Source organism: Calidris pugnax, unplaced genomic scaffold (assembly GCF_001431845.1).
Source record: "Calidris pugnax isolate Ruff unplaced genomic scaffold, ASM143184v1 scaffold44, whole genome shotgun sequence".
In the NCBI taxonomy this organism is placed as follows: domain Eukaryota; kingdom Metazoa; phylum Chordata; class Aves; order Charadriiformes; family Scolopacidae; genus Calidris; species Calidris pugnax.
Window position 1 is genome coordinate 3,827,953 of NW_015094506.1, and position 25,569 is coordinate 3,853,521.

At 41.5% G+C, this 25,569-nt stretch overlaps 2 protein-coding genes across 6 annotated transcripts in view; both read right to left on the reverse strand.

Moving 5' to 3' along the window:
* The window catches only part of DDX17 (DEAD (Asp-Glu-Ala-Asp) box helicase 17), a 21,151-nt gene extending 20,560 nt beyond the window's left edge, over window positions 1-591 (reverse strand). Inside the window, exon 1 of one of the 2 annotated variants that reach the window (XM_014963580.1) lies at window positions 85-591. In XM_014963580.1, coding sequence (XP_014819066.1) covers window positions 85-128 — 44 coding nt within the window. In that variant the 5' untranslated portion in view covers window positions 129-591. The remainder of the gene's footprint in view (window positions 1-84) is intronic. The other variant, XM_014963581.1, reaches the window with a different exon arrangement.
* A 2,300-nt stretch (window positions 592-2,891) lies between these two features.
* Window positions 2,892-22,649, reverse strand: DMC1 (DNA meiotic recombinase 1). Of its 4 annotated transcripts, none has more exons than XM_014963505.1 (14): window positions 22,633-22,649; window positions 14,032-14,119; window positions 13,369-13,413; window positions 10,699-10,845; window positions 10,288-10,370; window positions 9,628-9,680; window positions 8,673-8,714; window positions 7,428-7,500; window positions 6,683-6,774; window positions 5,888-5,961; window positions 5,669-5,783; window positions 4,758-4,818; window positions 3,726-3,842; window positions 2,892-3,012 (listed from the first exon to the last, which is right to left on the reverse strand). In XM_014963505.1, exons 1-14 carry the CDS (start codon window positions 22,647-22,649, stop codon window positions 2,943-2,945), a joined length of 1,077 nt encoding a protein of 358 aa, XP_014818991.1. In that variant the 3' UTR covers window positions 2,892-2,942. The 4 variants fall into 4 exon arrangements, with proteins under 4 accessions (XP_014818991.1, XP_014818992.1, XP_014818990.1 ...); XM_014963506.1 differs by lacking the exon at window positions 22,633-22,649 and adding an exon at window positions 22,534-22,543 and having other exon boundaries at window positions 14,032-14,122; XM_014963504.1 differs by lacking the exon at window positions 22,633-22,649 and having other exon boundaries at window positions 14,032-15,072.
* Window positions 22,650-25,569: the final 2,920 nt, after the last annotated feature.

Sequence of the window (25,569 nt, forward strand, 5' to 3'; positions counted from 1 at the left end):
CGGGGGGGAAGGCTCCCCCTCCACTGCCCTCCTTGCCGTACCGACCCACGCCAAACACCACCCCACCCCCCAACTCCCCCTTACCCGCCGCGGTCTCGGTCGCGGCCCCGGTCCCCGAAGCCCCTCATCGCCCCCGGAGGGGTGGGAGAAAGGCAGCGGAACGCCGGCCGTGGGGACGGCGAGGGACTGGGGGTACGGGGAGAGGGTCCAGCCAGGGGCGGCTGTGTCTCGGAGGAATCGCTTTGCGCCACCTCGCTTCTTTGGTGGGATACAAAAGGAGAAGAAGTGGTCAGTGGGTCAGAGACCCGCTGAGCGTCGGCGGACGGAACGGCGGGGCTCTCGGTCGGCTCCAGGGCCCGTGAAGTGTGGAGACACCAGCGTCTTCTTCCTCCGGGCTCCCGGCACAAAATGGCTGCCGCCGCCCCAGCCGCTTCACTTACGTTACGGGCGGTTCAGCGCTGCGCAAACTGCGGCTCTAGAAAATACCTACGCCTATTCCCGGAAGCCAACTACGCCCTAAACTCGTTTGGCGAAACAGTGCTCCGCACGGTGGGCAGGCTACGAACGGTGCGTAGCGTCCTGTACTTGAGCCGGGCCCCTGCGTGAAGAAGAGAGGGAAGAGAGTAACGCTCTCCCTATTCTTCAAAGTCCGCTACGCACGGAGTCAACCCCACAACCCCTTCTAGACGGTAGGGAAAACTGAGGTCGAGGCGTACGTTACGCAAGTACACCGCGTACGCAAGTTGCGTAACGCAGGCTTGCGTAGGACCGGAAGCGATCCCGTGCGTTTGGCGTAAAATTCTTCCGCGGGCTGTGCAGGCAGGGCTGGCGGAGGGTCGGAAGCTTACGTTGGTTTTGTCGCGTAGCCGGGTTTGGAGAATACGGCCTTTCGCCTACGCGCCCGCGGGCCCCGTGGCGGGTGGCAGTGGGGCTGAGGAGACAATAACAGCAGGGGCCTAGCCCGGCGGGGGGAGAGCGGCCCCTCGGGCCGCCGCGGCGGGGGGACGGGGTTTTTCCTCGGTTTGGGGTTTTTTTTGGGGGGAGGAGTGGTGGTGGTGGGTTTTTTTGTTGATTATTTAGTTGTTTTTTCCCCCCTGGCCGATCAGTAGGGGGATGTCGGTGTGGCGCTGGGGCAGGAGTGACAGCAGCCATGTTTGCCTGCGCCTGAGTGCCAGGAGAAAATGGCATCGGAGTCACCCCCCCAGTCACACACAGCCCTCTGCAGCTACAGGAGGTTCAGGGCGAGCTCTCTAGAAAGTAAACTGGTAACCAACTCACCTAGTGCTTTCTGGGCTGTCAAATTGCCAAAAAACAGTTAGAATGGTAGAAAAGTCTCCCTCTACTTTCAGGCCCATGAAACAAATAGCTTGGCGTGGAAGGAGACAACTCGTTTACCATTTTAGTTTTACTTGATGGATGGATGAAATATGCAAGAAAGCAAAAAGCAATCTTGGTGCTTAAAATAAAATACTGGAAGAACCTTTGGCCTCGCTGAGTGGGTGGGACTCGGGCGACAGCAGTACTTGGCCATTAGATAGCAACGCCTGCTGTGGGAGAGGCTGGTGCATATGAAAAACTAGGTGTTACCTGAAATAACAACTGCTGCTCCATTACTGATCCCTCAGATCAGCCAACCTCCCTTGCCTTCTATCTCTAGGCTTCCCTCCGCTGTGAAAAGTAGTGCTTTACCTCAGGAAAAATATCAACGATCTGCTAAGAAAGCACTCAAGGAAGGTAGACTCTAGCTCTGTCACAAGGAACACCCTGGCTACGGTGTCAGGCTCTTCTTGGGTGAATTTCTGTCCATTGCTGTCATTTTACATCATGTTATCTTAACACGCATTAGTTAATCTAAACGAAAAAAAAAGTCATGTCAGCGAGGACAAGCTCTCTAACCGGACAACAAAGTTAGACCCACTCTAATTAGCGTTGTTATACAAGAGGACCAAGTAAGGCCTTCCCTTAAAGCATCTAGTAAATAAATGGTTGAATTTATTTTACAACAAGCAATTCCATGAGCATTGGGGGTGATGTACACTGAATTGGTCCCCCGATCCCTACATTTCCTAAGTGCCTTTCCCTCACTGTAAGAACCAGTGTTGGCCTCTCTCTGGCCACTGTTTTTGTTTTCTCCTATTTTTTAGTATTTAATAATAATCTTTAATATTCTTACTTATTTCAGGAGACTGCCACAGCAATTATATAAAGCTTGTTTCTTTAGAGAACTAGACAAAAGGGTTTAAAGAGTTTTGCTTGCACCCGGTTTATTTCTCTCATGGCAGATCAGGGAGATAGTATTATTGAGAGCAGGCTTTGATTCAAAGCACCCAAACATAAGCAGAGTGCTGTTCTAATTAATAATCTTTATTTTTAACTTTAATAAGAACAGTTTTAAAACATTCTATCCAAAAAGTAGAAAATGCTAAATAAAAATACAAAAATTACCTAGTCAACTTAAAAATCCCTAAAAATGTATTTTTAAAGTACCTTGTTCCAAGTTCTTGGGGTGCCACTGCCTTTTCCATCTATTTATGTCAGCTTTGTAACAGTTCATTCCAATTCTGTTCCATTTCACACTATTAAATTCTACCACATAGACACTCTCTTTGAAAGAAACTAAAAAAGAGTATATTAATCTCATGTGAAAGGACAGCTTTGATTTCCACAAAATATAGGAAAAGGATTCTCTGAACCTTTCATAAGATTATTTCTTAAATCTTGGTCTGCTGAAAGTTCAATTGAAAAATGAAGACCTTAAATGAACCAAATTCTATTAAGATCAGTAAAACTGAACTGCACAGAGTTCATACCAATGTTCTCCCAAAATATCTCAAATGGTTCCCAAAAGATAGAAATGCAGCCAGGCAGTCGATCACCTCGCTCAAATCTTCATCCCAACTGCCCAGGTGGTTTTCAGCTGTGCATTTACATCAGTTTTCTGCCTATTCTTTGGCATCTCCAATCCCTCCAGCAGTTATTGCAAATGTGGCTTCGTTTTCAGGCATCTCGGGGCTGGGAAAATTAAAAAAAAACAAACAAGGAACTTGTGGGTTTCCCCGTGTTAAATGCAGATGTGACACAGTCCCCCAAATGTTCTAAGTGTAAGCAACCCGAATACTTCCACATCTTTGTACCTATGTGCAAACTGTAGAATGTGATCAATATTCTCAAGATCACAAAATGTGAAATCCACCTCTTGGAAGATGGCAAACACGAGAAGGGGGGAATGGAGAAGGTGCAGGAGAAGGAAAGAGTCTGTCTGTGCAAACCCTTGATATCTTAGTTCCTGACCAGAAACACTGGTCTCTCTCCATGCAGTCCCACTAGTACGATCCATAATGACTTGTGTCTGCCACAGCTTTCCAGGTAAAGTGTAGTAATTGTAGTAATCAGCAACATTTAGTAATTTAACAGCTCTGGAATTTTCCTGCCAATGGACTACCAGTCTTACCAAAATATTTGATGGTCTCCTTTAAGAGATGAGTATCTAGTAGGATTTATGATGAAAGATTATGTAATTTAATGTATGAAATATGCAAGATAACTTTACGTCTGTTAATTAGTTTGTCCTTTCAGATTTTCTCTCAATTTACCATCCAGAAACGTGGCTAGTTTGAAACCATGAGTCGGCTACCAAGCTATGAAGTTTCAGTACTGTGAACTTTGTCACCTTACGGTTGGCTGCTGATAACACAGCTTCCTTCCTGGGAGGAAAGGTGATTTACCTGTCATATATCTTTGCAATACGCAGCTCCCCTCTCCCTTTCCTCAGGCTGATCCTGGTAGTCGAAGCGTGAGCGAGGATGTGGCCCCCAATGGGCTTTTTTGGGTCCGCCTGAAAGCTAAATTAGTGATGATTCACTGTGCAAATTCCATGGGTTAATACTGTGATTAACTGCCAGACGTGGCACATTGAACTCAATAATGAATAATAAATAGGTAAATATATCAAAAGGATTTTAACGCACTTGCCTCAAGATAGGATGTTCAAATGTTCGATGCTGGCATAATTTTCCACCCATTAAATTCAAGAGACTCAAGAAATACAGACCTTAAACTTTATATATAAGCTGCTCCAAAAGAAAATGGGGTGCTTTTTCAATACTCTTTATGGCTTGCTCTCTTTGTTGAAGTCACAGTGAAAGAAGCCATGATGCCAGGGAGCAGATAAACATTAAAAATCTCATTACAAAAGCTGAGAGAAACCCACAGCTGTCATGCTAGAGAGACCAATGACCAATCTGAACCTTCATTTTGATGCTTCTTCACAGAATCACAAATCACCTCTTGCTCTATACAATCTAAATTTTCTTCTCTGTTACATATGTAATATAAAAGAGAAGACGTTTTTCACAGAATCACAGAATGATATGGGGTTGGAAGGGACCTCTGGAGATCATCTAGTCCACCCCCCCGGCCAGAGCAGGTCCACCTAGAGCAGGCTCAGGCTGCGCAGGAACTTGTCCAGGTGGGTTTTGAACATCTCCAGAGATGGAGACTCCACCACCTCTCTGGGCAGCCTGTTCCAGGGCTCTGCCACCCACAAAGTAAAGAAGTTCCTCCTCGTGTTTAGATGGAACATCTTATGTACAAGTTTGTGCCCATTTCCTCTTGTCCTGCCAGTGGGCACCACTGAAAAAAGACTGGCCCCTTCCTCTTGACACCCACCCTTTAAGTATTTATAGGTGTTGATCAGATCCCCCCTCTGATCAATTAAAAATTGGTTTTTAAAAAAAGAGACAGAAAAAATATTTTACGTCATAGTTGCTCCTGGATCAGCAGTCATCTGGTTGGTCACAAACACAGCCACATTATATTCTGCAACAGAAAACAATGCAAAGAAGGCAGATTATATCCAGTTACAATTCCAAAGTATTCTCCCATCCATGGTAAAAGCAAGGCTGCTGCTGAAGCACTTCAAATTTCAAATGAAAGAGAAGCAAACATTCTTTATGTCTGATGGCTGGAGTTTATTGGGAGACAGCCTAAATTTGCTCCTGTGGGACTTCAGCTGGAACACACCAAAAATGAGCACTTTTCAGAATTCCACTGAACAAGTCCTCCTCAGTTCCCATCTTCCCTGTTGGATCCCTACCCTCAGCCCCCTCTCCCTCCCTTTGTCTCTTTGCCCTGTTTTTTTCTTTTTTAAATTTACTGCATGAAAAAAAAAAAAAAAACACCATTTACTCATTCCTCATCAATGTTTCTGAAACATTCCAAAGAGGAGGAACCCTATTCATCCTGTCATCATCCCTCAGAGCATTGCAAAGTACTGGCAATGTGGCAATGGGCACAGCTTTTTCATCTCTCTGTGCCTTCATTCTTTTTTCTATTCTTCATGTTTCTCATCTATTTAGATGGTCAAAATTTGGGGAAGACCATTTCTCTTATTGGATATTTGTCCAGTTCTACAACCTATTTTCTTAAACCCTCATCAGTATTTCTAGGAAAACTCTGAGTGTTGAAGGCTCCTTACTCTGTCATCTTGAAATAATATATTATCAGTTTGATCTTTTTGGTAACTGACAGAAGTGTAAAGTGAGGAAAGATTCCTGGGCCGATGCCTGATTGAAAATACACTCAGACTACTAGGTGGTTGTGCTACCAACAGCTACTGTTCCAGTAACTCCAGTCCACGTTTTCCAAATTTTTGCAATGTCTCCCTTACCTTCTGATATTTTTTGGAGCCTTGACAGCATCTGAGCCAGTTTCTGTTGTCGTTCAGCCAACTCTCCACGACCACTGAAATCCACACGGAAAAGTGCCATTATGGAGTCAATGATCTGCATTGTAATTACGCTAGATAAGTAAGTATCGTGAATGAAAACTGGAAAACATATTCTGAAAGCAGTAAGCATATAAAAAAAAAATAAAATTAGTCTTGTACCAACAGCTTGAAGATACCAGCTTCCTCATGGAACTTGGCTGCTACATAGTCAAGCAATTCCATCTGATGCTCACCTGGTGGGAAGTACAGTTGCCAAGTGAAATTAGGACCAGAAAGAGCTCGGAAGGAACAAAGGCCTGAATTTTAAAATTTCCCTGAAATGTCTGCAGTGTTTATATTTTCTCTGCCAGCAGTTTTAAATTCAGTGCTCAAGCTACCTCTACAGTAACCAGCGGTGCTGTCCTTCTGCAGGTTCCAGTTCCTGCTTGCCCAGCTAACAAAACTTCTTTGGGAAAAGCTTCACATTAAAACTATCCATGAAGACAACTTTTTTTTGTTGTGTTAAGAGCAGAAAAGCAATAGAAACATTTAATGTTGAACTAAATGACACACAGAAATTGTATTAATAACATTATTTATGTTCATCTCTGTTCTAAATTAAAACTTCCTCGAAGTTCTAATGCAATGTCTTATGACAGAGCGTGTTGGAGCTGTCCCTATCAAGTTCCACTCACAAGAGAGGGAATTTCTCAACAGCATTTATAGGATTAGCTGACATTCAGGCAATTGTGGTTACGTCCATTGGAATACTTACTCTGAGCCAGTCTGCTCACTGTACAACACCAGAAACAGAAACCGGAAGCAAGCTTAAAACTTCTTTTGTTAGCAGCAAAACTTTCTTCATGATCCTCAGTGGGCAACCTGGGCAACCTCAGTTACTAAACTGGGGACTATTAAAACGGGAACCTTAGAGAAAAAACACAGGTATCACGCCAGTTGCAGTAATGGTCTTACTGGTATATGCACGCGCGTACAGCACGTTGTCAAGGACCGCATCGTGGTCAAGATTGAAGCGATCAGCAATGTCACGCAGACGGTCCGGTCGGCTGACATGAGTCAGAGTTAAGGATTTTTCTTTGCACAAACCATGCTCTGAAAAGAATAAAACTCCATTCCAAAATAGAACTGGGGGGGAGAGGGAGGAGGGGGGAAGAATAATATTTATTTTGATCCTAGAGAAGACTGACTTTTTCTCTTCACACTGTCCCACATACCCTAAAGATAGTTTAAGGCTCACGATGATAATTTGTTTCATGTTTAGGGTTTGAGGTGGGAAGAGTTGACATACAGATATCTGTGCTTTATGAATCTAGCCGTGAGCAAAACCTATTTATACACAGTCTACCACAGATACAGTGTCAAAAATAGTGTTTAGTTCTTAGATGAATTCCTCTTGAAGTATATAGAAAAGCTTCTATCACCTGTAGAAGCGTATTAGATCTCAACCAACCCCCCCAAAAAAAACAATTAATATAACATCTGTATCCTAACTCTAATTTTTCCAGGTTAGATTACATCAAATGACAGAGAAAAAAGTCACTGCCCTGTGGGCCACTACACACTGTGCTCTCCAGGCTTTCTGTGCCAATCATAATACTTCACATGTACAAAGCTATCCAGAGTCTCTTACTTGCTTAAAATAAAATGAACTGTCTTTCCAGTTCCTCCTACCTGTAGCTTTTAACAATCCAAAAGATACAAAGTGTTTTCAGTATCAATGAAGATAATCTTTCCACCCGTGTAGCCGTTCAGTCCTGGAAGCTGAGCTGTCACTGCAGTGAATCATAGAAGATCAAAATGAAAAAGCGGGAAAAACATTTTCTTACTCCATCTATTATTATTTTTTAATAAAAATATGACTGCTTAGCCATATCACAAAGAACCACCAGTTTTAATAGATGTGGAACTCGGGAGTATCTCAAGTCTTACCACCGTCTTGAGAAGAAACTCAAGCCACTTTTCTCAATTTGAGAGCAGATGAGATTTAATTAATGGTTTCAAAATTGTGTGTTACTCAGTACCATCACAACATCTGTATGTTGTATATTGATAATAGGTAAGGGTATTATTAACACACAGGATGCACGAAGCATCCTCTTAATCCTCTGCCCAAATTAATGGTATTGATTTGGTAGGGTTTTTTTGTCCCATCTGTAACTCATATGATCACAAATTCTTTGGATATTATTTTTTTCTGATATGCAAATAGTTACTGATTGTGGGTTTAGTCTCTCTGGAGTGAATAAGCTAAAATACTCAATTCAGTTGTAATCATTCATGCAAAAGGGTGTGACTGCTGACTGTTAGACTGTACTAAACAGAAGAGGCCTTATTTTTCCAGAAGGTACCATAATTCCCTTTATAATATAGGGTTTATTTAAGGGAACATTTGCCTGCCCGGTGTCTGGTAACTATATTCCAGCAGCATTAATAGTTACATTATTTATTATTTACTACTATTTACACATGGAGAGATATCACTGGGAAATCAGAGTCCTGCTGTATTTGGCACTACCCGAATACGGTGACTGCCAAAGTCTTTGTTTATCCAGTTACTGTCAGCCAGTAGTATCCTTTCAGTGCCCTTTCAGAATGTCATATTCAGCAAAACCTCTTGAAACCAGGAAATTAGTCCCCCTGTAACCCATATTTGTGCTCTGCTTTTCCAGATGGTGTGTTTCACTTGTTTCTCTAAGACAGTCCATTATCATCTTTCTCCGTATGGCAAAACTTACATCAATGTGAGCCGTATTTAAAAGTAATCATTTATATGAGTTCTTTACTCAAACACAAGTAATGGAGGTAAGAGTCGCCAAGATCTGTTTCTCTGTATTTCTAGAGATAAAAGATTGTGACTTGTCTCTATGTGTTTAATTCTGGTATAGTTGTAAAGAATGGATTCACTGAGAAGAAACATCTCTCTCTTTTAAAGTATTACACCTACCACAAAGGGTGTGAGAGAGCTGGGTTTTGCCTGTCCGGAACTCTGTTAGATAAAGAAAAGGGAAAAAAAAAAAAGGTCAGCATTTCTTTTTCTGAGTTTGCCAGATTCAGGAGCTACTGCAGTTAGAAGCACTCTTACTTAACAAAATTTACCTTGATCTCTACCTTTTAAAATTAATTTAACCCCAATTTATAAATCATATTCTGTGCAATAGAAATGTGTTACATGAAAAGCAAAATCTGAAATACTTTAATTTTATCATGCTTGATTGCTAAGGTCATTGATTTTTTCTGTGTACAAGTTAAAAGCACATGGCACCTGTGGAAAATTGTTAACTGAGGGGACAGAGGAGAAATGGTTGATTCCACTCTCTTGGCCCAGCTTCACTTTCAGTAAAATGATCAAGGAGAAGCTTATGAGTTTATTAATCTCATTATATCAAATCATGTTAGTCTCCAGTTTATCTTTTCTAAAGGGAAGAGTACTGTGTTTTACAAACTCTTATTGTTGAAGTGTTAACCACTAACTGATCAAATTTACTATAATTGTAACTTCATTGTAATTTCAAAATCTTATATGAAATGCAATATATCCTATGTGTGCAGAAATAAGATATCTTTTGTGGCAGTTTTGTTACTGGAAAGGAACACACATCACACCAGGGAAATCTTTCCTATATGACATATTAGTAATAGCGTTACTAATGCTATGTTGTATTGAATCAGCGTGCTCCAAGTCTAACGATTACTCAGCTCAACTCAGTCTGCAAGCAAATGAGGAGGAAAAACAGGAAAACACTACAAGAAGTGGATTCTTTCTTCTTACACTCATGCAGGTACTCATCTTTATGACTACAATGTCATTAAGTTTGATAGAAGTGATCCAGCTTGATTTAAAATCTAAACGAAGCTGCGATTCTTTGTTCAGTAATACTCATTTAATGTGGTTTTCTTACCTCCAAAGGCCTCGGTGATTGCCATGCTTTCAATCCCACCACCCAGAAGTTTACTGGAGAAAGGGAGAGAATTATAATATTGTTAAACCCACAAAATCACAAGAAGAAAGTAAAAAAGAGAAATTTTTGCTACTTTAAGAAAAATCGTTTCTACCCTGAAGCCCCTCTCTTGATACTTTAAGTGCAGGGCACTAAATGATCACTGATTCATAAAGAATCAACTCTTTCTCAACCTTCCTTTCTGTGTGCAAGAGAAAAATCTACAGAAATTATTACTGGAAAGAAAGAAGAGAGGAAATACCTTTGAAAAGATAAAAATATCTCAAGGGAGGTCTTGAAGACTTATAATTTTGACCTGAGACCCTGCAGGTTGTTTTGAATGGGAGAAAAAATGATGATTCGTTCAGGATTTCTGGATACAAACTCTTTACGATGACTGTAGAAAAGGAGTTGGTTTTGCTGCTTATTGATGCAGGCATCTTTGAACCAGCACTAGCTCCAAATGCAAGGCAACCTAGGTGTCCTAGCTGAATATTTGTTCCTTTATATTTTTGTCTTTTATTAAAGACAATAAATACGATCATTGGAACAATAAGGAATTATTGTTCAATAGAACAACAATTATTGGACTAAAAAGGATTTAAGTAGAGATAAGCTTACTCAAATTCCTGGCTGCCAGTGGTAATATGAAATACCATCTTCCGTTTTTCACTGTACTCAAAGGCGGTCAGGAAGCCTGGTTCCTAACGAATACCAAAGAGAACATGAGAGATTTATTTTGGCTCTAACCCGAAGCTAAAGTGCAATATCCCTATACCCTATCCCTATCCCCAAATACCTAAGTATCTTCTCTCTACCCTAGCTTCATTTACACAGGCTGGGTATGAAAAGCACCACAGCATTTGACTGGTTGTTGCAGAGTATTAAGTATTATCCCTTTAGAGTAACAAGCAGAATAATTTTCAAAATTTTCTTAATGATATGGTGAAAAAAATCTGTTAAGAGAAATGATGCACAGCATTTTGGAGAGGCCAGCATAAGTTTAAACTATCAGGAAAGTGATTGGCTTACAATAAGCTTGTTTGCGGCTTCTTTAATCTTGTCCACTTTGGCCTCTGAAAGCCCTTTCACATTGCACAGTGCCCGCCTTGTGGTCATCTGGATGCCCTTGATAGTGCAGATCCCAACTGATTTCAGTTTTTTAATATCTGCTACGTTCTGTGAAGACAGTTCCCTTCTGTGAGTACTCGTGACAGTTAATAACTAGAAGGCGAAGTAAACCTTTGAAACACATTTTATCATACATTCACATGCATGTGTATTTTCAGCAAGAAAGAAACAGATTTACAGTAAACTTTTCATTATGTATGTTATGACACCAACACCAGAAAACATTGAGTATCATTGCTGTGAGGGATCATGGTGCAGAGCCCAGATCCTGGTGCTTTTGAGAGAAAGGTGTCTTGGGTCCAGTTGTATTTCCTTGTCCCTGTTCAGTGTCAGTCTTTCTAGATCCAAGCTGGTACTAACAGGATGGATTATTTTGGGCAGTGTGGAGACCAACCCAGTAAACCCTATAACCCTCAATCTGTCCTTGGTCCCTCAGCACAGATGATCTGTAAACCAGATAATCTGATCATGGATAATTGGGAGCTGACTCGTGTGGGTCGTCGGAAGCCGACTCTAACTGCTGTGTATGTCCAGTTTAAAACAAACGGATCCTCCAGATCTGACTGACACTTTGGGCTGGAATGAGTTTTTCATAAATTGGGTACAGCGTGACTTCACTCAGCACCCTGCTGACACATTGCACCTCCTCTCACCTCATTTTAAGATTCTGACATCACTGGGAACTTAAAAGCAAGCAACAGATTACTCACAAGAAAACATACTATGGGAAAGGTTTGGGATACTTCAATTTACCATTTCCAGCCAAGATTTTTCTTTGGAAAAAGGAAGAACTTACGAACTGAATCTATTTATCTAGAGCATGTGGGTGCATGGGATGTAAGAATGGAGCGGTGCTATCTTAGAAATTAGTCATGTTCATTTGGAAGCTTATTTCTCATCCTGTGATGTGTTTTTTGATTATTACATTAATAGAGATAGATGAGGTAAAATCAGTCACGAATAAAAATGACTCTTCCACCCAAAAGAATATGATAACCAGAAATGTTAAAAGGATTGAATTATTTTATTGTGTTTTTCTCTTAAGACAGCAGACTACTGCTGCAAAGATATTTTTTTTTTTCCTAGATCAAAACCTTAAATGCATTACCCTGATGCTGCATTTCTTCAGTGGCTTTGTCTTTCTGGTTCACAAATCCAGTTCACAAGGTGGCTACAAAAGGAGATGTGCCAGAAGAAGGGATGGCATGCTTTAGGAGCAGGAACACTCAGCAAAGGCTACACCTTAATTCCTACCAAACACTTATGGTGAACATCAAACCACAGCCTAGGTTGTGCTAATCTGACTCTCATTGTGGCCACAGTCAGATCTAGTAAATATTTCTCTCTCTACTTCTAGGAAAAAAAATCTAAACCTACAAAAACTATTTCTTTAAGAAGCAAATTAATTTAACAGATATGCATTACCATATGTTCACGCAAAGATTTTAAGTGGCATAGCTGAGAACAAAAACTTCCCCTGGGTGTGGGAATAACCACTTGGAAGGAAGAAAGAAGAAAAAACAGAAAAGGAGCAGGAAACTCTTACTAAGCCAGAAGAACAGCCTAAGTTATTATTCTTTATTTTCAAGATCTTTCATACCTTAGTATCATTCTCTGCATACCATGCCTCATTTAATATTGACAGGCTAGGACCTTCCAGCTCTTGAGGTCAGCCTCTTTGGTCAACTTGTCAAATTTTTGAACACAAGAATTCATGTATTTTTTCTATGTTGACTCATGGCAACCCAAAGAGCTCCCAACCTCATGATCCTTCTTCAAAACTCTACAACTATCAATGAATTGCCAATAAAAAAGGTTGACAACAGTTACACCGCTGACACGCTGAGCCTGGTAATCATACTGCTGACTAATGCTGTCTCACTGTGTCTGTGTCCTCTCTGTCTGTATCCATCTGTAGTCTTTTATCTGAAAGTTCAATTTTACATTGTATCACGCAAACTCAACTTTTAATTCTGCTTCTATAACACTGAACATAATGGGGGTCTGATCCATGAGCCAATCTCCCAGATAAACATATAATAATGGTAATTCAAATAAGCTGTGTATGTGATAATAATTATGATGGTGATAATGATTATAGGAATTTGTATTTGATGAAGAAAACTAACCATTTTTTTCTCTAGCTAATAATATTTTCCTCACTCCCACTCTACCCCCTTCACCAGCATGCTGAAAATAGTAGAGCAACAATTGTCACAGTGTAATTTCACAGGCACCAAAAATGCAGGAGTAATTACAAAGATTGGCAGGAACAGGAAGTAATCTATCACACAGTTTTCAAATAAATTAGCAAGTAGTTGGTTTTTCAAGAGTGCTGGGTGCTAAATACTTTGAATAACTTGCCACCTTATTTAGGAATCTGATGGGAATGAAATTTTCTGAAAACCTGTCTTATCACCAGAGGCAAAATTGTCTTCACATGAATGATTTAGAATTTATTGCAAGGAGGAATTCCAGTTATTTGTATCAATGTGTATACGCTTTTGGAAATTCCCTTACAATACCTTTACATGGACAATTCTGTGCTGTAAACTCACTGCTAATACTTACAATTCCATGCTTCTGTAGCAGGTCGATATCCTGAAAAAAGGATTCCTAAAAAGATAGCAGGAAAAAAAAAAGATTTTGCTTTTTCTTGTAATTACATCTCTCTCACGATGTGTCTGTTTCACATTTGTAAACATTTAAGGGATTTTCCATAATAACATATATCTTATTGGACTACTCAAATAAGCAAAGCCATAGTGAGCCAAGAAGGCCTACACATTTCCTATCATCTTCTTCATACAGTGTATCTTCACAGGCAAGCAATCCTCTACTGTGCTAATAAAACTTGTGTTACAATCATCATCACCCTGATATTTTCCACCACAGTTTCTCAGCTTTTCAGGCTGATGACCGTTCCTCAGAAGCATAAAAATAGCTGATAGTCCCCTTGCATTTAATATAGAAGTGCAAAGTATAAAGAAATAATGATAATCCCATTAAAAACTGTGCATAGCTTTTGAAAGGTTAATGAGTATTTGAAGAGCAAGGCTGCACAGGGACTAGAAAAATGAGATTTTCTTGGTATTAGACTGGAACAAAATTTTAGATGCATTGAAGTCCCTAATGGTTTTTGGGGACCTCCTGCCTCTGTGGATTTCATAACACTATCAAAATACCTTCAAACAACATTTGCCGCACGTATTTTTCAATCAACTGTAAAATTACCTCATCATCATGGTATCCTAGTTCTTCTTGGACAACTTGATCCTCCGTGGCCTTCATCATGAAAGAGCAGGCAATAAAGTATTGATCACTACTGGGAAATGCAAACAAAGATGTTATTCGGGTGTCAATAAATGAGTAAATGATTGTAAAAGGACTTTTTAAAGAAGTCCTTGAACTATAGAAGCTTCTCAGTGTGCCACACATTTGTATTTAAACTTGGATTCTGCTTCCAACTCTTTGTTACCTGACCGACCAGACCAAAAGGAGAAAATCTACTGTGTTACTCTCCGATGAACCAGTTTGGATCGAAACAGTTTAACAAGTATTAGGAAAAGAGATCTCATTCCCTTGTGACAATCTCGGGTCAGAGGTAAGTTTGGAGGTGGGAACATTTTAAATGATTTATCATTAGTGGAATATATTCTGGAAAGAAAGTTACAGGCAGTCTGTACTTCTATAACAAAATTCAACAGAGCTGCAGACAGAATGGGTAACGGGAAGGCTAAGCAACATCTCAGCTTCCACATCTTTATGTGACAGAAAGCCCACAAAGCAGCCCTATTGAGAAGGTTACAACTCCTTAGTCATGTATCTTGAGAGTAGAGTATAAAGCTGTATTTGTTTCCAAGTTCTTACTGGAGTTCAGAATACCTAATAAATGCTGAAGACGTAGAAGTAATGCCTGTAAGAAGAGAATGCCCTTGCATGAAGAGAATAAAGGAAGGATAATAAAAATCTGAGGCTTTTATTATGCAAAAACACACAGAAGGCTAAATTCACAATTTTTCATGGTTAACTTGCCATGTCTGTACTCTACTACAGCCTTACTGCTCTCTTTATGTGATTTCCTACAAGCAAAGCCGAAAGCCAGAATAGGCACTTATTGAATAGCATGGTCAAATAGAAAGCAAAGTACTATCGCCTTAAAATTTATGAATGCAAGAAAAAAATAATACAAAGTAGTTCTTTAGAAATATGATCTTATAACCTGCTGTATCATTTTTGTGCTTTTGTAAATGGATGGTTTGCTTCTATCTTAATTGTGAGACGTGTATATGTTTGCTTGCTCATCCTTGTTAATAAAATCCATGAAAGCTTATTCAGGTTTATTGTGAAACTACAAGATGGGCCACATCTAACAGAGGGTGGGATAATTTAGACTAAATATGTGCAAACAGTTTTTTTCAGCTTCCAAATAGATACTTAAAGTCTGCCTAATTTGCTTGCAAGAATCTTGTGTATAGAAGCTGGGAGAAGTGGCAAAGAAAATATAATTTTAGAATGATCTTATTTGGTTTTGGAGTGAAAATATGATGGAGTTATTTCTGTTAGTATTTAATGGAAATATTCCTATCAAATCAGTTGTTTCTGGTACTGTCAGGATATATTTCATTTCTCTGTCAGAACCCAGAAAATTATGAAAATCATGCCTAATATAAATCAGAAAAAATAATTACAGTAAAACATTAATTAAAAAATATTTGAAAATATTTTTTAAACCCCTTAGCTTCAAATCCTGAGGGCAATACAATTCTGTACAATGAAGACCCCTTCTTCATTAAAAATATCCTCCTGAAGTGCACATAACCCTTCACTCCAAGCACAGCTGAACAGGTCATGGGATCGTTTTCCTACTCCCCATCCTGAGGCAATTGGCATCTCACAACAGAAAAACGAGGCAGACCAGGATCTGTGCCTTCCTGCAGGCTAGGTGGGGAAATGAAGAAATTTATTCCATACCCTACTAAAAGCCTGAGGGATGAATAAAATTCTCCTGTTCAGTGGAGGGTCCTCCTGTTGCTGGTGTGTCAGCGCACCAAAGGCCTAGAGGATTTCATCCACTGCCACCTGGGGTGAAGCACATAAAAGGGTGAAAATGTGAGACAACATAGCAAATCCATAAAGAAACAAGAATCTTTGCGAGGAAACACACTTTTGTGCCACCTCAGGAGCCCCAACCCTCTTGTTCCTGCCCTGGGAGCTCTTCACTAGGATGGGTGAGGAAGACCCTCACGCTGCTCTCTTTTCAAGTGACACAGGCTGTGGGTGTGACAGGGACCTGGCCCCAGGGAACAGCCTTGGGTGTAACAGGGTGGTTCTCAGCTGACAGAAACACGGCAGCCACCTTTGGGCCCTGCACTAGGGGCAGGAACCACCTGGCCTGTCCCAAAGGGCACCATGGTGGAATTTCACACCTATTGCCTCAGAGGAGAATAAACAATCCTATATCAACACAGGGGTTGGTTTGGCTTTTCCTTGCCAGCTGCCTTTTCAGGGGATGTGAATTTCTGTTCCCAAAGGGTTGAGGCACCGCTGAAGTACATCCACACACACACCCACCCACACACCCCCCGTGGAGTACCAAAATTCTCCGTCAAAATTACGACGATAATTAAAACACAGCTCATCCCCGGGCACCTCCGGGGCTGCGAATGCTTACGTAGGAACCTGTGTTCCCTGCACCAGCCCAGGCTGCACTCACTGCCCGCCCGCTTCCTCCTCCACCGCCACCTCCTCCTCCTCCTGAGGGAAGGGGCCTTGCGCGTTTCCCGCCTCAGGAGGGGTAGGCGGGGCCCTCCCGCCGCCAAAGCGAGGCTGGTGCTCGCGCTGCCGCCAGGCCGCCGCGGGGGAGGCGCGCGGGCCCCTGACAAGAGCGGGAGCTGCCCCTTTCCTCACAGCCTCCGCCAGGCCCGGCGCCCAAATACTGCCGGATTATTGTCTGCAGTGACTGCTAAAATCTTCTAAACTGTATCAGCTGCTCTGTTTGCCATCTCTCAGGAATAGGGTATTGCCCGTATTTTGCAGCTGGCAAGGACAGGCCTGGTAATGGACACGATGGGAATGGCATTGGTTTGGAGGGGGTTCAGTTCAACACAGCTCAGCTTTGCCTTACCGGGTTCCACGCGTCCCTCTTCCTCAGCAAGGCACACGGTGGTTTTGGAATGGATGGGCAAAACCTGTCCCCAGAGCATCCATTTCCAAAAGCTGGAAGAGAAGTGAGTTGCCTGAAGTCCCAGGCTGAGAAAATGAGGCTGAGTCATATCCATGACTTCATCTGCCGTTTTAAAAGGATGGAAAAGGTGCTTCTGAGCATACAAACGCTTCTACGAGTCTCCAGTCTTCTTGGTGACAGTGTTTGGGAAGCAGTCACCGGTCTTAGATCACCTCTGGCCAGACAATTGGTCTGGGACTCAGGTAAAGGAGCCATGGGTGCACCCCTCAGAGCAGGAGGCGTTGCTGGCTGTCCCTCGGGATCGCTGCTCTGCTGGGGGGGAGGGGTCCCACCCAGTCACAGTCCAACACAGTTGCTGCATAAGCCCCCCTTGCCTCTGCTGCACAAGTAGTGCTGGGCCTTGCAAGGCAGGCAAGTTTTCGGGGCAGAGGATACAGTTGTTTTGAGAACCAAGGACATACATTCTTTGTTATCGGTACACTGGCGACAGAAGTCTTGTGGCAAGGGAGCTCTGAGGCATCTTGTCTTTCTGTCAGGTTCTTACAAGGGGTTGGGTGGCAGAAGGGATGGGAGCAGCATCTCAGCCTGTCTCAAGGTGCTCGTGAAAACTTCCCTACCCTCTGCCCATTGAGAGGCAGCTAAGAGCACACATGGGTGTTGTCAGTGCTGGCCAAGCTGGAAAACCAACCAACAAAACCCACAGCCCCTAACCATCATCAGGATGTGCTCGTGAGGTCTCCATTTGAGACATCAAGCAATTTATGTAAGTACCTGATGTCTAATTCTGGGTGCCCAAGGCTTTGTCTATAGAGAGGAACTGGCTGGCACTGCTTTTGAAAACTGCATTATTCTGCAAGAGCTATTCCAGAAGAGCACTTAGGCAGACAGCCCTTTAAAGACAAATTCTTTCACAAAGTATGCTTTTATTCCAGAACAGAATGCACATGCAGAGAGTGATCCTTCTGGTGCTGCTGAACAGCCCTGCAGCAGCTAATGCCTCTGTAAACAACCTTCCCTCCATTATCCTAGTTTGTAAAATAGTTCTCAGAGGGGTCAATGGAATGCACAGAGTCTGAAGATCATTTTCCGGCCCAAAATGCTACTTTGGGCAATAAATTTCATTCCACATCTTCAAAATGTGGTGTGTTCTTTCACTGCTCACTTGGCTTCCAGCTGGCATTGTGTAATAAACCCACATACTCCATCACATTACACACCAGCCAAGTAAGTGAGGCATCCCAGAGTCTGCTCCTTCTCTATTACAGGTTTTGCTGCTGACCAGTGCACCTCCAGCTGCAGGTGAGGTGCTGCCAATGAGATACCCTGCTGTAATCTGCATTTCCTTTCCCCTGAGATCTTACACCAGTTCAGACAAGACCTAGTTCAAACCGTTAACATAAAAATAGTAAGTATCCAGCTGATTTTTCCATCCTCACAAACCATTTTATTTCACAGTTGCAGTAAGGAAATTGTGGGGTTATTTTAGTTGACTGGTTTTGATTCAGATTTACATGAACTAAATGGACTACAGTTAAACAGATAAGCTAATGCCTTCTCTGAACTTTCAAGTAGGCAGTTTGCCTGTTCTTAACCAGCACAGAATAATCTGGTATTTGGCCTTTCAGAATATAAACCATGAAGATTCAGCCTGAGATATGCATGTACATTTATGTCTGAATTGTTGTTGAAGAACCGTGCCTTCTGGTTTCCATAGGAATGCATTTCGCTTACAGTTGGTTTCAGACTAAAACTGTGACACACCTGAAATCTTCCCAAAATTGCAGAATGCTGTGGGCAAAGATGCAGGGCAGGGTATTATGCTTTCCCTTATCTAAATGGCTTTGCATATCTCCTATTTGTATTCATTCTGGTGCTCATCTGAACAGTGAAAAAGAGAAGATGGTATCCGTCAGCTGGGGGATGAGGGTGAGAGACAGGGAAAGTGCCTCAGCAAAGTGTTGGGGTCATTTTTGCCATTTGGTGGACTCTCACCATTCCTGTAGACACTCTGAGACTGAACACAAATGCCTGAGATAGAATTTGCCTGGTGGCAGCTGTTCACGTTGCTGCCTGGCACAGGAAAAGAGAGAGAAACAACAGGGTTTATTGCCTTAGGAGGAAGCTGAGGCAGAAAAGTTGACTTAACTGCAATAACTCATCAGAATGGGAGTTAAGAAAATTGCTCACGGATGCATCTGCCATGCTGCAGAACACAGGACTGTGTGTATACTTTTCACACCAAAGACATTTTGACTCCTAATGCAAACAAGCTGGAAATACTGCAAATATTGTCTTAACTGTTATGGCAAAAAGAGTCAGTGCTTCTCTAACTTATTCACACAGCAGCATAGAAAATTGATCTGAAAAAGACACAAAGCAAAACCACTTTATCCACAGAACATAGGAGAGCAGAGTTTTCAGTGCTACAGTTAAAAAAAGTATAATTCATTGAATGTTTTTTCCCCCCCTCTAATACATTCCAGCTCACAGAAGCTGAGTGCTTCTGTTGTCAAGTACATTGAATAATGACTTTGAGTACACTGCTCTGTTTTATGCTCAGGACAGCATTTTCATTGGCATGCATCAGAAAGAAGAATGTATTTAAAGTTCAGCTAATAGAAATTTTTAAATTTCCAGGTCACAGTGGAATTTGCTGGTCACATCAAAGGATGGCATTTTACAAGAGAAACATTTTTAAATTCACACTTGGAAGAAGTTCAGCACTGGTATTCGAGAACATTTCTTCATTTTAAAAACAGAAGAGACTCTACTTGAAAGACTAATAATTTTCACAGTGTTTCCACATAGCTTATGAGCTTGGAAAAGTTAAGGCTTTCTAGTTCAGCCTCTCAGTTGGTAGCAGCTTTTCTTTTCAACCAGCCATGCTGCAGAACTGAACATGCTCTTCTTTTGGCCAGTTTTCTACTCCTGGCTTTGCTTGCTGCGTCTGCAAGTGAGTTTGTATGTAAACCATAGAAAAAAACAATCTTGCTCCATTTGTATTCCATATGTTTGCCAGGCTAGTGGCCAGAAGAGATCATAAGCAGTTTGTTTTTCAAACCCCAAAACTTGGATAGGCATCGGCTGCATCATCACACAGTTATTTTTAGTGTAGAATAATATTGAGTGCTCTCAGGAGTCGTAATTAGCTTTAAAATACAGTCTTTCTTTGATTTTGCTACACATAGAGCCTTAATTTTCAGTAATGGTCTACCTAATAATTCTCTTCAATCTTGCACCTTTAAATTTCAGAGATTCATTAACCTGATTGTTCCTGTTTTATCCTTTGTTCCCCTTTCCTTGGATTATCATGGTTTCTTTACCAGCCTTACTGGAAGTGTGCTATTTCTTAAACATTTCCTCTATCTGTATCTGAAGAAAGCTTTTAATCTCTCCTCCTGGCGCTTTTGCTGAATTGGTGATGATAAGTGACATATGGGTGTCTCTGAAACTCAGTGCAGGTGCACAACGCCCCCTCAGTTCAACATATCCCAGTACTTCCTACTGCAGTCTTCCTTCTTGTTTTGTCTGTCCCCACTGTTATTTTCCCACTGGCTTATTAAAGCAGCACTTCCTGCTTTGTTGGCCAGGTAATCCAAGACAGAGGAATAGGTCAGAGGTTCTGAGACTAAATTTCACGTGGTGTCACGGTTTAACCCCAGCCACGCAGCATCTCACTCACTTCCCCCACGGCAGGATGGGGAGAGAATCAGAAGTGAGAAAACTCGTGGGTTGAGATAAACACAGTTTAATAAAAAGTAAAGCAAAAGCCTCACGCACAAGCAAAGCGAAACAAGGGATTCATTCACTGCTTCCCATCGGCAGGTGGTGTTCAGACATCTCCAGGAAAGCAGGGCTCCATCACACATAACGGTTAATTGGGAAGACAAATGCTATCACTCTAAACATCCCCCTCTTCCTTCTTTCCCCAGCTTTATGTGCTGAGCATGGTGTCACACGGCGTGGAATATTACTTTGGTCAGTTGGGGTCAGCTGTCCCGGCTGTGTCCCCTCTCCACTTCTTGTGACCTCCCAGCCTACTCGCTGGGTGGGGTGGTGTGAGGAGCAGAAAAGACCTTGAGAGCTTAGCAACAATCAAAACCAGTGTGCCATCGACGCTATTTCCCATCCCAAATCCAAACCGTAGCACTGTACCAGCTGCCAGTAAGAAAGTTAACGCTATCCCAACTGAAACCATGACAACACGTGACCTTTGTTCTTAGGCAATGAGACAAGTAGGAAATCACATGATGCTCAAATCTTTGATTTCAAAACAGTATTTGGTATTGAACTGCAGCCATGAGATGTTCCAGACTGACCAGCCACTGTTTCCCACCCCCAGCTATCACAGTGCTAATGCAGCAAAAGCAAATTGAAGATAAGGAGCTGATGAGAATAACAACCATCTTTCATCCCAGGCATTTCTAAGGAATGACTGAGTGGCCTTGAAGGAACTCAATCTAAATTAAAAGTGTCTGCGAATCAGCTTAGGAGTCTGAACTATCTGGGTGGAGGACTTTTCTGGGTGTCGTTTCAAGAGGAATTAACGTCTATTTGATAGGAAAAAAAAGGCAGGGAAGGAAATTCCAGACACAGCTAGAAAAAGTATGCAGTATACGCTTTGTGACCAACTTTAATATAAAGTTCTGAAGGAGCAACTGCAAAAGGAACCCTGTTGAAAAGCACACATTGCTACAATTTCCAGGACTGTCATCATTATGAGACTAAAAATATGTGCAAAGCACGAAGTTTGGAATCTGTATTTGTCAATAGCTCAACACAACAGAAGTTTCAGCTCTCGTAGAGGACCTGCTTCTGGAGAAAGGAGTAAAGTCCTCTTATCCATTCTTCTGAGGAAGATGAAAGGTTTTAGCTCAGGCAAGAGAAGGAATCTTACTGGCCTAGGGACAGAATCTGTGGGTTAAAACTGACAACAACAAAAAAAAAGCAACACCAAGAAGTGCAAAGCAATCCCACTTCCACACTCCCTTTACACGAGCAACTGCCCTTAGTAATTGCAGGGCATGTGTGGATGCCAACAAGATCAGCTGTGTCAGCAGGAGAGAGAAAAATTCACTCAATCTATCACGTCATCTTCCATCCTTCTGCAAACACTGCATCACCTCTCTAAGATGAGGTGCTATTTTTAGTCTTCTAGTCTGAAGCATATGTGGAGACTGCTTCCAAACACTTTCCTTCTTATCCTTTTCAAGCTTTGCATCTTGGGTGTGGAGGTCTGAAATAAGAGATACTAGCAGTCCGACTCCCCTTTGCCTCCAGTGAGTGAGTGAATCCAATACCTAAGGAAATATTTGCACTAATTAGGCACACACAAGAGGATATACACACAAGCAGCTTTGATGGGTTCCAGCTGTTTAGGTTGGCAAATATATATACATGTAGGTACACACACTCTCCTGCTTCTTGTATGGGGAGGCGTAGCAAAGGCCTTCAGAACAACAAGCCTGCAAAGCATTAGTAAAATAAATAATATTTTGCCTTTTCTTTCCTGTTCTGTACCTGGGAAAAGTCACTGGTTTATATTTTACCTGTTTGAATTTGGGACTTTGCTTGTTTGATGAGGTTGGTACTTGCTAGAAGCTTGTCCACGTTTCAGTTCCTTGAAGAAAAATGAAAGGCTGAAAAACGTTGAGTAATTTACCATGTTGATAGGATTAATGCCTTAGTTTTCATGTATTCTCTTTTAAAAGTCTAGCCCACCCACAAGTGAAGCATAGCCGTTTGTAGGGCAAAATACAGCAGCCACTAGTGCCAGCAGCACCACATTGCAGTCATGGGAGAAGGGATAAAAACATCCTCTCTTGCTGAAATGGCAGGAGGCATTTCAGGGTCATAGAAGGCAATTACAGGCTTGCAAAATAGCTATGACACGAGGGCAATGTCCTTATCTAGTAAAAAGTAACTGATGGAGCTGTTCCATAAAACGTCCAACCAAGTCAGCTGTCTCTAACAGCAGCAAGTTTGGAAGATTTCTTCTCTCAAGATTTATCAACTCCAGAAATTGCTTTAACAAAATAAATGAAGCACAACATGCTCACGTGTGTTTCAATGTGCAGATCTGGCTAAAAAAAAATGGCACTAACGTCACATGGTTACTGTATCTCTCTAAGCCAGTTTTATAAGCAATCTCTCCCAAATACCCACTCCTGGCATAATTAGTGAAATGTGTTTCCTCCTTGCCACTCCACGATGACAAAGCAGCACTGGTAAGGGTGCTTTTTCTAACACTCTGTAATGACATACCCTGGCTGTGGTGATAGAAATTGATATGCTGGCAGTATGGCAGTATCTTTTTGATTATATTTAAATAGAAGCAAAGACAGGGATTGCAAAACATAAAAGTGATGTGGAACTTGGCAGGATTGCTCTAATAGTGAATGTGAAGAGAAAAAAATGCTCCAAACTCGATTTAGTTTGGCCAAGAGAAGTTGTTGCTCCCACTTGTTGACAGATGTGTGACAGCACAAACTTTCATTATAAAAACATGTAGAAATCAGCAAGATGCAAACTGAGTAAATTGTGTGTTAGCCAAGAAGTAAAAGTCCTCTGCAATATGAGTAAATATAAAAGAAAATGCTGCATATACTTAATTTCAGATCTTAAGGAGAATAACTTGCTCTCCTGTCAGCTTGTTTTCCAGGACTGGATTTTAACAGTACAGGCAGAACTTTTGGCTGATGACCTGTTTCTTTTCCCCCTCTTCAATGCACAATACAGGAAAAAACCCCACAAAGTTGGTAACAGTACACACATCATTCTTAACTTCAATGTAAGAGAAATAGAATTCAATTTCTTTCCAAAGCATTTGCAGAGAAATAAATCATCATTGCTGACTTTGAATGTTCTCACTGGCCTCTGAATCAGGTTCTGCATTCCCAGCCTCATATTCAATGCAGCCTCTGTGTACATTTACCACTACCATTCCTTCCACTGATCATACTTTTTTCCATTCTACTTTGTCCAAATATCCTTCACTTGCTTCTTTCCTTCTGCCTTACTTTCTTTGCTCTCTGTGCATGGAACGTGGAACGTTTTCCTTCTTTGTGTGACAAACAAGCATCTTTTCCTTTCTCTTAAAACACTAACAAAACCACATCTAATAAAGAACAATGATTTTCTATTAGACATTTCAAAGTAATTTGCTGCTCTGTATCCAAGTACAGTGGTAATGCTCTTGTGTTAGTCTCTCATCCAGGTCATTCATATCCCAAGATTTCAAACCAGGAATTCAATCAGTGGCTCACAACTAAACAGCCAAAGCTTAAGTGCCAGGTACCTGCAGTTCCCACTGATTGCAAAATAAATGCCTATAATGGACCATTTTGGAAAATGTCGCTACCTGTCTAGGTGACTAAATATCAAATTAGGACATTTGTTTTGTAAACAGCAATCCCCATTTTTTGCTGACTTGATTATCTGTACTTGCTTATCTGACTGGATTATCTGTACTGTACCTGTTGAATACTGGCTCACCTGTCTCAATTTCGATTACAAGTTTTCCCTTGTTCTACACAAGGCCTGACATACTGACACGATCCCTGACAACGAGTTATCACCACCAGTTGTTTAATCTTGGAACTGAAGCAGCACATTACTTCAGCAGTAAATGAATGAATGAATTGTGAGAACAGCTTGTCTGCTGACCCATGAAAACAATTTAGCTTTCTTTCGGACTGACAAGATTTAAATCTTCAGAGACTCAGATTTTCATCTGCTTTTATTTCCAAAATGAATCAAATTACACAGATGTGCGAGCTGAGACCAAGTTTCTAAATATGACACCCCTTCCCTCCCAGTGACGTTAAAAATACAAGATTCTTCACAATATTTAAGCACTTGGTGCATAAGTGCATAAGTCAAAGTTAAGTATAATTTTCCCTGTGTCACATTCTTCACTTACTACTTCTTTTCTAAAGGAAATGTCCGCTGTATCTTGGCTGGAGAGTACAATATAGAGAGCAAGCGTTGCCTGTGGAATGATGGGCTGCAATGAGCAGAAATCCCTAAACAATAAGGGAAGTGTAGAAGATGCCTGTGGGACATGGGATTGAAATTAGCAGGATCAAACTTAGAAAATGAGAAGACCGCTAATGACTTGGAGGACTTTTTTCTTTAAGGAAAAACTCCTTTTTAATGTCATCTGACAAATTGACCAAAACCCCCCAAACTTAACAAACTTGTCACTAATAGGAGCAAGATGAAGAGGTCACCAATGGATACTTTTAATGAAAGCCTTAGGTTGTGTGGCACATCCACTTGCTGGCCACACATCTCTGTGAACATATTTTTATCTTACATTCTTGTACAGAGTGCTTACAGGTCTTTGTTGGGCTGCTTGACATCTTGAAGGAATCTGGGGAAGGGAGGCAGAATGAAAAACACAGTTCATAAGTTTTGAATCCGAGACTTAAAACCAAGTTTATGCAGAGAGAGCACCCTCCATAAGGCTCATTTTGCTTGGGCATTCAATGCAAATTCAAAATTTGTATTTTCAGGGTGCTCGTTTTCCTTGTGAACCAACAAAGATCCTGCTTTACTGCTGTTGAATGCACTGACGCCATCTA